General features: G+C 37.3%; 1 protein-coding gene across 3 annotated transcripts in view; it reads right to left on the minus strand.

Annotated features, from left to right (window-relative positions):
- Positions 1 to 5,290: 5,290 nt before the first annotated feature.
- GPR160 (G protein-coupled receptor 160) overlaps positions 5,291 to 13,128 on the minus strand; it is a 48,850-nt gene continuing 41,012 nt past the window's right edge. For 2 of the 3 annotated variants that reach the window (XM_025375574.1, XM_025375576.1), the window contains 2 exons: positions 10,457 to 10,580; positions 5,291 to 6,466 (listed from right to left, as the gene is read on the minus strand). In XM_025375574.1, the coding sequence (XP_025231359.1) occupies positions 5,378 to 6,394 (1,017 nt within the window). In that variant the 5' untranslated portion in view covers positions 6,395 to 6,466; positions 10,457 to 10,580 and the 3' untranslated portion in view covers positions 5,291 to 5,377. Of the gene's footprint in view, positions 6,467 to 6,831; positions 6,989 to 10,456; positions 10,581 to 13,128 lie in introns of all 3 variants that reach the window. The other variant, XM_025375577.1, reaches the window with a different exon arrangement.

The raw sequence follows: 13,128 nt of genomic DNA on the forward strand, positions 1-13,128 counted from the left end.
TCTTTGTTCTCCTAAGGATTAAAATAGAAAATTCATACGTAACAAGCAAATGAGGACATTTTCCTAAATGCTCCTTATTGGTTAACCACTGAATATATGAACACATATGAATATTGTCATTCATGTACTTATATTCATTTAGCAAACCATTTGAACACTTACATGTGCAGTGTGTGGTGATCATGACATGAGGAACTAGTAATAAGTAAAATCTTCCCCCCAAAATTCATTGTGGCTTAAATAAATGTGAACATAATCATTACTACTTAATAAACTGACTGAGAGGGAATCTTAATAAACTTGGAACTGGGAGGGAGTATTTTTATGCATTGGGTAAAGGGTTAGGCTAGATGACATCTAAGGGGTCTGAGTGAATCATATCGTAATTTTTATAACACATTTCACATACTAAACATCAGTTGGCCCTATACCTGATTAAGTTACAAAATTTAGGAGACTTAACATTAAGGACTTACAGGTTGAGACAGCCCATATTTCACGGCATTATTTTAACACTTGAATCTGTTCCAGAGTTGTTGCTATACAAGGCATGTGGCAGAACAAAAAAAAGCTGGTGTTGATATAAGAGCTTTTTACCCAGTATTGACAGTGTAGCAACCTTTTTTATTTTGAGACGGGGTCGCTCTGTCGCCCAGGCTGGAGTGCAGTGGTGTGATCTCAGCTCACTGCAACCTCGCCTGGATTCAAGCGATTGTCTTGCCTCTGCCTTCCGAGCAGCTGGGATTACAGGTGCCCGCCACGACACCCGGCTAATTTTTGTATTTAGTAGAGATGGGGTTTCACCATGTTGGCCAGGCTGGTCTCGAACTCCTGACCTCAAGTGATCCACCCACCTTGGCCTCCCTAAGTGCTAGGATTACAGGCATGAGCCACCACGCCTGACAGTGTAGCAACTTTCTAAAACTGAAAAATCTCAAAGGAGATCACTGGAACAGACTCGTTCATTTATTTTTTGTTTTTAAATTAAGATGACGCAAAATAAATGTTACTGTATTTTAAGCTATTACAAATATCCACCTTTTAAAGATACGTAAGAAGCAGTAATATTCTAGAAAGCACATACATACAAAGGGCATCCTTTAAAATGCAGAACGGGTAAACATGAAACAGTTCCATGCTTGAATTGGTAAGTATTTGGGGGATAAACATTGAATGGGAGAATCATTTATTGGGTTAAGGTCCCTTCCTTGTCACTCTGGGATGCTGTGAATCACATTGTACTTCCTATTGACACAGCTTTACATGTCAACATCAGTTGATACTAACATTCTCCATAAAGATATAGAATGAAAATACCTATTAAAAATAGTTTATCATTCTTGTGGCTTTTTGTTTGTTTGTTTTGAGACAGAGTCTCGCTCTGTCACCCAGGCTGGAGTGCAGTGTTGCGATCTCAGCTCAATGCAACCTCCACCTTCCCAGGTTCAAGCGATTCTCCCACTTTGGCCTCCCAAGTAGCTGGGATTACAGGCATGCGCCACTATGCCTGGCTAGTTTTTTGTATTTTTAGTAGAGACGGGGTTTCACCATGTTAGCCAGGCTGGACTCAAACTCCTGACCTCAAGTGATCCGCCCATCTCAACCTCCCAAAGTGCTGGGATTATAGGCATGAGCCACTGCGCCTAGCCTGTTGCAGCTTTTTAAAGCAGGAAATATCCAAATAAAATGTTGGGTTAGAATCTATATTAGAATCTTTCACACTTAATTGAAAACGGGAAGACTGTCATCTAAGTAGCCAGATAATCTGGGTTTCAAAAAATTATTCCATGGTACTAGTTTAAAAAATACTTTTCAAGTGTTTTAATTGTTAAAGTATAACTAATTTTTCAAATATTTTATGCTGTTAAAATGTGTATTACATAAATACTTTTTGTATATGTATTAAATTTCAAAAAGTCAACTGAATGTGCAAAGATGATATATAATTTTGGATGTATACATTTAAACCAGATTCCCAGTCCTCTCCTTCAAAAACTTGGTCTTTGTTTTTCCTATAGGGGAAAAAGTCAAAATAAGTTCCAAAAATTATCCTCAAAGTAGTAGTATGCTTGTAGTAAATGAAGGTTGGATAGATGGATACTGACAATGGTGGCAGGCATTTCAAGCCTTTTATTAAATTAGTACTTTTTGTCTTCTTCCTTATTAACATTTTGTTGTTAATTTTAGCAAAGACCAATTGTGATAAACTGGTGTTTTTTGGATGCTTCAAGCACATGTTAACCAATTTTGTAATTCCTCCTTTTGGTTCCTCCCATTGTTCTAAAATAGGACTTTTGTATTATTAAAACCTCAAAAGATGATCCACCCAGGATGAACAAAGATCACCAAGGGGAAAGAAAACATTTTTTATCTTTACAGAAAACAAATGTTAAGATTATATATAGATGTATTCTTTACATTGGATATTGTATTAGAGTCCTCCTTACAAGAAATGAAATAGTTTTTAGCACTCTTAGCATTAGAGTTCCTAGATTGGTGTTGATAGCTACAGTTTTAAAATGTATAACCTGAAAATGAAGGTTAATTTTGCATTGTAAGAGCACATTTGATCTATGTAAAAAGTGTCCATTTGGTGTATTTTTTTAAAAAAGAGAAAGCACTTTCATATTAAGTAGCATGTGTATGAATTTAGATTTTCATATTTGTTGTGTCTGTATTCAGTGAAGTAAATTGAGCATTTAAATGTTTGTTGATGGCAACATTAACTATTAAATTAAAGCACCTTATACTCTGCTGCTTAACTTGCTTGTAATTGCACCTTTGTTACCTGCACATTTTCATATAGAATATTGTTGTAACATTGCTTCGTGTGGGTCTGGATGGAAGATTAGTGGGCCTACAGGATCATTTATTTATATTGTTTATATTATAATAATATATTGTAGACCAGTTGTAAGTTCATTTCTTTACAAATAAAAGCCTCTTCCATTTGGCTGGTCCATTGAATAATTTTTTTTCTTAAGCTTGTGAGACATGGGGAATCCTGTGTTAAACAAAAAGCTTAGTGAGGTTTGAAATGGTTTTAAAATCTCCTGATTTAAAATCTGCAAAGAGTTTTAAGTCTTTACTGATTAATTTCAATATATTTAAACGTATTTCAGTCCCATATTTGGCCAACTAGAAGGCAATATATTTAGAGGAAAAAGTAACACAGAGAAGGAAAGAGGGCCGGGTTTTAATGTTTTAAACTGTTTAAACACACCCTGATGTTCTCTTGAACATAGGATTATTTGTCCTAAACTTTCGATATAGTTGGCTCTCTATATGCATTTGGTTTTTATAGAATAATGTGATTTTTATTCCTACTTTCTCTATTTTTTTTTAACATTGTAGCATCTATTATAGGGGTTATTTCTGTTCCCTACCATGTCTTCTGTTAACAGACCTGATCATAGAGAGGTGGACATATGATTGAAGACAGGCTGAACAGTCATTCCCTGGGACTATATATTTGAAGTTAGGAGATGCTTTAAGTTGGAATTATGAAAGCCCTGAGCTGCTGGCAGCCAGAACACCCACTTTGTGGACACAAAATGGAAACCAACAACTCAAGAGAGATTCTCCTAGTAGTTTACCGAGTTGTCTTTCCAATATCCAGCTTGTTCTTAGAATGGCTCAGGTTGAGTTTGTATTACCTGCTACTCAAAGAATTCCTGACTGAGTGCCCAGGAGCATTTCCCAACTTGTCTTTATAGATGGTTAATTAATTAGCTAATTAAAGAGACTTCTGTGCTCAAGTAAATGGGTTTCTTCTTCATTATAGCACTGTAAAGCCTTAAGATGTTCATGGGCATTGTACATTTTCAAGTGAAAAATAATTAAGAAACAACATTCTTCACATTTGACTCTGAAACAAACCATTCTTTTTGAGAACAGTCAGTGAAAGGCAGTGTAATATAGTGGTAAAGAGCAAGAACTCTGGACCAGAATTCTGGGTTTGCATCCCAGCTTCCCCAGTGTCTAGTTGTATCATAGTGAGTTTCTTACTTTCATTGTTTAAATTTCCTCATCTGTAAGAAGGGGATAATAGTTCCTGTCAGAGTTGCTGTGAGGATTAAATCAGTTGCTGCATGTGAAACACTTAAGATGGTACCTGGCACGCAGGACACATTTCTTCAATCTCTTTGCCATTATTAGTGTTCCATAGCACTTGTTTCAGGACATTTTTTCAAATAATGGAAAGTAATCCATTTGTGGATCATGAACTCAATTTAGTGGATCAAAACCAGCATTTAAAAAATGACACTAAAAAATGTATTTGCATGATATGTAAGGGTATTGTTATGACATGTAAACATAATACATACATGTCTATGGGTCATGATGTTAAAAAATATATCTTACTATAAATATAAAAAAAAAATTCAAAAGCCACCAATTCAGGAAAAGCTAGGTTTAGATTTATGCAATATAGTATTTATAAATGGGTGATAAAAATACCTGTGTAGCTTAATTCCTAAAGTAACATAAGATTATTCTGCCACTCATATTGTTTTACTCCAATGAAGCAACTCTGCCCATCCACCGGGGGAGGTTTGGCAATGTCTGGAGACATTTTTTATTGTTTCTACTGGGCATGGAGGTGCTACCAGTCAGCGGGCAGAGAGCAGGGATGCTGCTAAACTGCCCCCCCAACAGAAAATTAACCAACCCCAAAGGTCAAGAGTGCTGAGGATGAAAAACTCTACTTTTACATGTACATTGCTAATGTCATTATGATGTGACATGCAAGTATGTGACATACAAGTTATAATATGAAAACGAATCTGCTGAATCATGGAAAGGGACCTAGTCATTACTTCCAGTTCCATAAGGTGAGCAACCAGAACTCTCTTCTTCCAGGAATATTTGCATTAAGAACAGAGATACACTTTTTAAAATTAGCTACATTTAAAAGAAGCTAATCTTCCTCTTACACTGAACTTTATACCAAATCATTTTAAGAACAATTTTTATTTTCTTGCTTTCATTTGAACATTTAATAAAAATGTTTTGGTTGGTATCTTAAAGTTGTCAGTGAAATTTCAGATTTACATAACAGTTTGCATCCAGTAGTTTTTTTGGGTAACACAAACATCAGTATGGCCAAATGTTAACTCATTTCATTTTCTGTGTTAATAACAAAATAATATTTGTAATATACTGTCCCTGAACAACTATAAAAACTTCTTGGAATTATTTCGTTTTTAAAATAAAACACTATTTAATAAATAGTATCATAGCCCCAAAAGACACATGGTGAACAGTATCAAAGTTAAGGGGCAAAAGCTTTAGTTCAGTTTATTTTTTAATATGTCCTGAGTTCCTTCTGTTTGCAAAATTATGATCTTACTATAGTCGTAACTTTTAATTAATATTAACAAATCATTATTGATATAGGCTTTTCAATTTGCTCAAGATTAGGAATTGTAAGTGGAATGAAGCAGCACTTCCAGTTGACAAATGGATCCAAAGGTAATCCAATGTCTCTTAAATTAAGCTTGTGACAATTAAACCAATACACTGTAGCAATAAGAAAACTATTGACAAAGTACAACCAGGGAATATTCATCTCAATATATGCTGGAACCTGAACTTTAAGTAAAAGAATGATTACCTGAAGTAGTACAAATGGTAACCAGGTACTGAGAAAACAGACAATGAGCTTGGATAAGAATATTTTTTTTGATCTCACAGTATAATTGGAGTGGGATGAAAAAGGAAAATATAAGATAGTTTCATTCATATAGGAAGTTATCCTGACAGCCTGTACCAAAGTAGTAACTTCTTCCCAAGAGGTTATGAAAGCTACAAATAAAATCATCACCATGAAAAATGACAGCCAGTAACTCTGAATGCTGACATAGAAAGGACAGTGGTGAGAATAAGCATTCTGTGGCTTCAGGCTTTGGTAGATGGCTGGGTCTCCCAAAACATAAGCAAGGACTGAAATCCAAATTAAAATTACTGTAAAGAAATAAAATAATTTTTGACACTTAAATGAAAGCTTGGTTGTTTTAGAGAAATTGAGGCAATAATCTATACAAGCTATCAGGAAAACTGGATAATGCAAAAAGCCATAAGTAAAGGAAATAATTTGAGTAAATAGGCAGATGTGGTATTTAGTAAACCTAATGCTTAAAAGTACAAAATCCCTGAAATACAATATAATGGAAATGTTTACCAAAAGCAAAAGATCAATGAATGCTAGTGAAATGCAAAAATATTCCATAAAATTTTGACAGGTGTTTTTTCTTCTCATTCCTAGTGTAAAGATATTTAATAATATTTTCCCAAGTATGATCAAGAACAGCAGACAGTTAACATCTAGGGGCTGGTTGGTTTGACGTAACTGGTACTGAAAAGAGCAGTTCTCTGAAGAGAGGGCAGTCATATTTTTACTTAAATTTCAAGAAGACCTGCTGAAATACACATGATAAAACACTGCTTCTTTTATTTTCCGTCCCTGCAAAAAAAAGTGAAAAGAAAACCTTAATGTTACCTATTTTGAAACTTTACAAAGCAAGCACCACTATTCTTAAAAGCCTAATTCAGTCGTTTCCCCAAATAATTAAATATATGAATAAGAATTATATAATACAGAACATAAAAATTAATGTGTATACTTTGGTCATTTTTTTGAGACCCAGATGGTCCAGAACTCAGAGATTTTTAAACCAAAATGTTAAATATAAATTACTAACTTCTATATATAAGTACAGGTTTTAATAACTTAGAGAAATGGTTTCATCTACCAGGGCCAAAACTCATGCCTAAAATAGAAGCTTGATAGCAATATGCAAAACAACTACATAGAGCTTTTAATCCCACCTCACTCTGACTCCAGACTGCATGACCCCAGTCCCTTTTGTCAGTGAAGTTTAGAAGCTATGCTTTTGGGGCCCCTTAACACAGTTTTCAAAGTTTTTAGTTGCAGGATCCTTCAGATTGAATCTTTTCCTGAATCTCTGAAAACAGATGGTTTCAGCTAAAAATAATGGAAACATAGGTAAAGGAAAGAAAGAGAAGTGTTTATCTTCTGGATATGATCTTTCAGTTAATGGCATGTGGAGAGACAAGATAATAGAGGGAAGGAATAGGGACTGAGTATAGATACATGAGAACATCAGGAAGCGGTAGGTAAAGGCAAAGGAACAGGAGTTGAGGCTTCAGTAATACATGCATTTGGAAGCAGGAAAAAGAGATGGTGAAAGAAGTCAGAAGAAGAAATCAGGAAAGGATTGGAAGGAAAGGAAGGAGATTCAAGAAACACATCCTTAAAAAAAAAAACAGAGTTGACCCAAACTTACTTCTACAATACTATTCAATCACAGTATTTATAAATAGGAAAAAAAAAAAAATGACAAGAACAACAAACCCAACCACAAATGTCAACAACTGGAGATGGGTTCAAAACCACACAGGTTGGCTGGGTGTAGTGGCTCTTGCCTGAAATCCCAGCATTTTGGGAGGCCAAGACAGGAAGATGGCTTGAGCCCAGGTGTTGGAGACCAACCTGAGCAATATACAGAGCTCCCTCTACCAAAATATATATATATTACCTGGGCATGGTGATGCACACCTGTGGTTCCAGCCACTGGAGAAGCTGAGGTGAGAAGATCGCTTGAGCCTGGGAGGTCAAGGCTGCAGTGAGCCGCGATTGTGCCACTGCACTCCAAGCCTGGGTGACAGAGCAAGACCCTGTCTCAAAGAAAAAAAACAAGAAAGAAACAAAACACAGGTTGAATATCCCTTATCAGAAATGCTTAGGACCAAAAGTGTTTTGAATTTTGAATGCATCCCTAATCCAGAAACCCACACTTTCATTTGAGCATCAGGTCAGTGCTCAGAAAGTTTTGGATTTTAGAGCATTTCAGATTTCAGATTTTGGATTAGGGAGGCTCACCCAGGGATATGGTCATCTTTATGATATGCAGCCATTAAAAATGTTTCTCAGGATAGGAGGAAGACTTGGTTTTCATAGTTTTCACTCTACCTTCATTTGTTAAATTTTAAGCCTTGTGAATTTGGTACACGTTAAAAAAACGTCATGATAAATTTCCACAGTATGTTTAGTTAAGTGAAATGCAGGTTACAAAATTATGCAGCAGCATGTCATGTAAGAAGTTATACATGCATAGAAAAAGGCTAAAAAGGTACATATCAAGTTATCAATACAGTAGTGTTATACTTTGTTTCCCAGACTTTAAGGAAAAAAATGGAGTACTGAGTCTGAAAACTGAAAAAGTTAAATTTGCCGAAAAATAGGTCACTGATGATTAAATAATTTTGTCTGAAGGTAAAGAAATCAGTGTGACAATAGTGAAAACATGGAATCAATCCAAATGCCCATTAGTGACAGATTGGATAAAGAAAATGTAGTACATATATACCATGGAATACTATGCAGCATAAGAAAGGAGATCATGTCTTTCACAGGAACATGGATGGTGCTGGAGGCCATCATCCTTAGCAAACTAACGCAGGAACAGAAAACCAAATACCACATGTTTTCACTTACAAGTGGGAGCTAAATGATGAGAACTGATCGACACAAAGAAGGGAACGACAGACACTGGGGTCTACTTCAGGGTGGAGAATGGGAGGAGGGAGAGGAGCAGAAAAAAATAACTATTAGGTACTAGACTTAGTACCTGGGTGACAAAATAATCTGTGCAAAAAACCACCATGATACGAGTTTACCTATAAAACAAACCTGCACCTGTACCCCTGAACCTAAAATAAAAATAAAAAATTCACTGTGAGAGAGTTTTGATGACAGTTTTGTCGACAGATTGAACCATTACTCTCATGGCCATAAATCGGTCATAAGATAACTTATTAAGGTATACAAATAATGAATCTACTTACAGAAACGTGTGTATGTGTAAAGGCAATTATAATACAAAATCTATTTTCATAACTATAAAAGACCCAATCAAACAAGTACTTCCCACACTCAAGTTTTTTTTCCCCTGTATTTAAACATAGTACAGTTTAATTTGATCCTATCCAAAAAAGTTGCTTTCCAGATTTGATATACAAGGGCAGAGAAACGTAGCTGCCGACTTGACAAATGCCATTGGTCTTGCAAGTGGTGTTGCTTGGATAAAGAAGCCAAGATGAGTAAGACTGTAGGAAGTCCCCCTTGTGCCAAAAATGGAAACAAAAAAGGCTTAGTTTTAAACAACCAATGTTGGTTTAAAATGAGGGTGAGGAAATCGTGTGGATTCATATTTATAAAGACCCATTTTTCAGAAATGTAACTTTAGGATAAAAGAATAGAATCATCTGTCTCACATAATTTTAACTTTTATAACTCCTATTCTAAAGTAAGGAAAGCCAAGTCAGGCTGGGGGTCGTGGCTCATGCCTGTAATCCTAGCACTTTGGGAAGGCCAAAGTGGGTAGATCACTTGAGCTCAGAGGTTCAAGACCAGCCTAGGCAACATGGTGAAACCTAGTCTCTACAAAAAATACAAAAATTAGTTGGGTATGATGGTGGGACCTATAGTTCCAGCTACTTGGGAGGCAGAGGCGGGAGGATCACCCAAGCCCAGGAGGTCGAGGCTGTGGTGAGCTAAGATCATGCCACTACATTCCAGCCTGGGTGCCAGATTGAGACTGTTGCAAAAAGAAAAGAAAAGCTAGGTAGGCAACATCCAAGGGATGTTTTCCAACTTCCTGTTTCATCACTGACTCTGACCTGTGGAGGCACCTGGAAGATGACAAAAGCAGGGAGGAGGAGAACCTGGAGGAGGACCCTTGTGTCTCCTAGGGGATAAGGAAGGTCCACCGAGGAGGAAGAGAATCAGTTACAGCCACCAAGGCAGGAACCAAGAACCTCTTCAGAAGATGACTGGAATAAAGACGACAAGTTCGACATGGAATATGTAAGAGAATCATAAAGCTAGAAGAAAAATAAGAGCAGGGAAGACAGACAACTTGAGGCAATAAAAAGCGAAAGGAAGAAACTGGAAAACAAGATTTTGGCCAATTTACAATAGTTCCTGAATACCACGATCATGGAAACCAATCAGAGCTTTCTTAGATGAGACCAATTTTATATACTCTACCCCAATTACCCCATAAACCACTATAAGTGTTCAAAATTCCAATATTTTGTTTTTAAAACAACTCCCTGGAAAAGTCAGAAATCCTTTGATTAGCTACCTGAATTTTCCCTAGAAAAATGTTCACAGTAAATATAGGGACTCAGAGATTTACAAGATCTGGTCCTTTTCCTGCATGATTCTTTAAACTACTTGTGAATCAACTCACATGCAACCTGAAAAGTTAATGCGAAAGTCCTTTTCAAGGTATCTTGCTTTACCATCTGGCCCAGTTTGGAGGTATTAGCAGGGCCTCAGGGAAACAAACCATGATTTCCTTTCACTGACCCAATCTCTGTTTTTCCCTTTGTAACCCAATTAATTTTTAACAACTTGCATACTTACTCTCCAGTGGGTCTTCTTTGACTGATGATCTTCCTATTTAATTTTGCTTTTACTGCCTTCAGTTATGTTATTTTTGGTTCCTTGCATTTCATTTTGGTATACCAAAATGCTATGTGAGTAAGCTCTGTGTGAAAGATAGAAAAGAAAACGAAACATTAAGAGCTATCTTAATAGCAAGAGTCCAGTTAAAGTGGTTCCAGATCACTGCTTAGAAAAATTGTAGCTTTTTGTGGGACTGAAGCCAGTAACTAACTGCTTACATTCTTAGTTTCTTTCTTGCAAAAGGAAGAAAGGGGATACTTGTATTGAAAGCACATCAAAAATGAAGAGATTGATGCATATACCACATTTACTTAAAGGAATCTTACTTTATAGTTTTCCAGCCACAGGATAAAGCAGCTGTCCTCAAAGTGTTTGGTTGCAGGACCCTTTGACCCTTGTTGCATGTTAACATCAATAACATTTTTTAAATGTTATTTAAATAATATGGTAAAAAATTACTATATTTTACCAAACAATAATTTAGTGAGCACAGTGGCATTGTTTCACATTTCACAACTTGCTTTAATGTCTGGTTTAATAGCAGACAGCTGAATTCTCATCTATGCTGGGTCTGTCACACAGACCCTGGCCGAACAACAGATGAAAGGAGTACTCAGACACAGATATGCAGTGTAACAGCAGCTAGGGGGCTGCCCAGCATTAGTGGCCAAAGAAGAGAGCAGCCTCGAACAGCTGGAGCTGCTTGCTTTTATTCAGTACAGACATAATGCCGAAAACCTGGAGCAAACATAATCTGTGAGTAATTCACATTATTATTCCCCCTTCCAGGGAGCAGTCATGCGTGTGGATGAGCAAAGGTTGGTTTCTGGACCACACAAGTGAAAAAGCCTATTTAAGATAAATCCCCCTACACGTCCTTGTACCTACTCCTTGCCCTCTGCCTCAAGGTCAGAAAACAGCTGCCTTCAGCTTATTCTCCCCCCAAAGCTATACAGAGCCTTCCAACCTTCCAGAAGGCCTGCTCCTTTCCCTACAGTTTCTCCCACCACTCTGACCGATCTACATCTCTCCCTTTTGTTTTTCGCATCAGGTTTTGTTGAGTACAGATGTGTGCAACAACAGGTTTGACAAGCACAGCAGTTACAGCTGTGTTCTGTCTGGCTTTGCATAAAGGGGTTTGCGGCACATAATTCATCAAATTCTGCCCTCTAGAGGAGGTATTGACTGGCCTCTCAAGTTGTTTTAGCTAGCACTGACCAGTCCCATGGGGTCATACAGAAGTTGTCTGCTATGGCCTCAGTTAATCCTTTCATAAATGGGCTAGTGGCTCCATTTTCTCTAATGGTTTTTCTTATCTCTTTATAAGTGTTGAAAGTAATGGGTTCATGTACCCGATTGCCTTGTTGATCTTGCATTACCAGGCAGACCAAGAGCTCCCTTTCTAATGCTGCTTAAGACAGGGTCCCATAACTGTAGTGTATCCCTTGTCCTTTTTCCAATTTATTGAGAAAATCTCTCTCCTCCGTGGCACCTTTACCCGGTAACGGTGGGACTGAGTGAGGAGAAGGCGGCAGTAGGGTAGATGACGGTTCTTCCTCCCTTCCCTTTTTAGGCTCTTCTGTGTAGAGTGGGGTCAAAGCAGCCCTAACTAAGGCCCATAATGTTAAAAGATGTTACTGGGACCCCGTTGCCCTTATGCATGATTGTCATTTAAGATTTCTTCCCACTTGCTCCCAGAGCTCTAAGTCTAACGTGCCTTCTGGGAACTATGGGTTATGGAAAACAAGTTTGCATTAGGTCCCTTAATTGAGCCTCTGAAACCGAGGCTCCACTAGCTTTAAGCAGTTGTTTCAATACTTTTATATGCTGTTTCTGTTGAGCAAATAAGTGTTGTCCCATGATGAAACCCTAGCTTGAAAATTCCCTGGAACTTGGAAATCCCAAGAGGGCTCCAATTCCAATTACTTGCTTACTGCACAGTCTCTTCACCTTTGTTTTCGAGGGTTCCGTCGCAGTCCATTGCAGCGTTCTTCACACAGGGCACCAGCTGTTGGGTCTGCCCCGCAGACCCTGGCCAAGCAACGGATGAAAGGAGTACTCAGACACAGATATGCAGTGTAACAGCAGCTAGTGGGCTGGCTGGCACTAATGGCCAAAAAGAAAGCAGCCTCAAACAGCTGGAGCTGCTTGCTTTAATTCAGTACAGACATAATGCTGAAAGCCTGGAGCAAATACAATCTGTGGGTAATTAACATTATTGTTCCCTCTTTCAGGGGGACCCGGGACGGGGAGGTTGTAGTGAGCTGAGATTGCATCACTACACTCTAGCCTGAGCAACAGAGTGAGACAGAGTTGTCTCAAAAAAATAATACTAATTTAAGAAAATAAAAAATTAAAAAGCAACATTCAAATAACAGCAACTGTATTGATTACTGATATCCATAGGATTGTGACTTGACTATCCATGTGGATAATGAAATTTTGACCCTCCAAAAGGTAAATATAAACTTTGAAGAGTTTGTATTTGAAATGTGGTCTTTGCTTGACATGTATCCAAATTCAGTGGAAAAAAATAAAATGTCACTCAACTCTGTTAATGTTTTGCATTTATTCATTTGCACAGTACAGTTATATTCAGTAAGTAAGAAAATATAGAAATGTTTTTTACT

This window comes from Theropithecus gelada, chromosome 2 (genome assembly GCF_003255815.1).
Source record: "Theropithecus gelada isolate Dixy chromosome 2, Tgel_1.0, whole genome shotgun sequence".
Classification (NCBI taxonomy): Eukaryota; Metazoa; Chordata; class Mammalia; order Primates; family Cercopithecidae; genus Theropithecus; species Theropithecus gelada.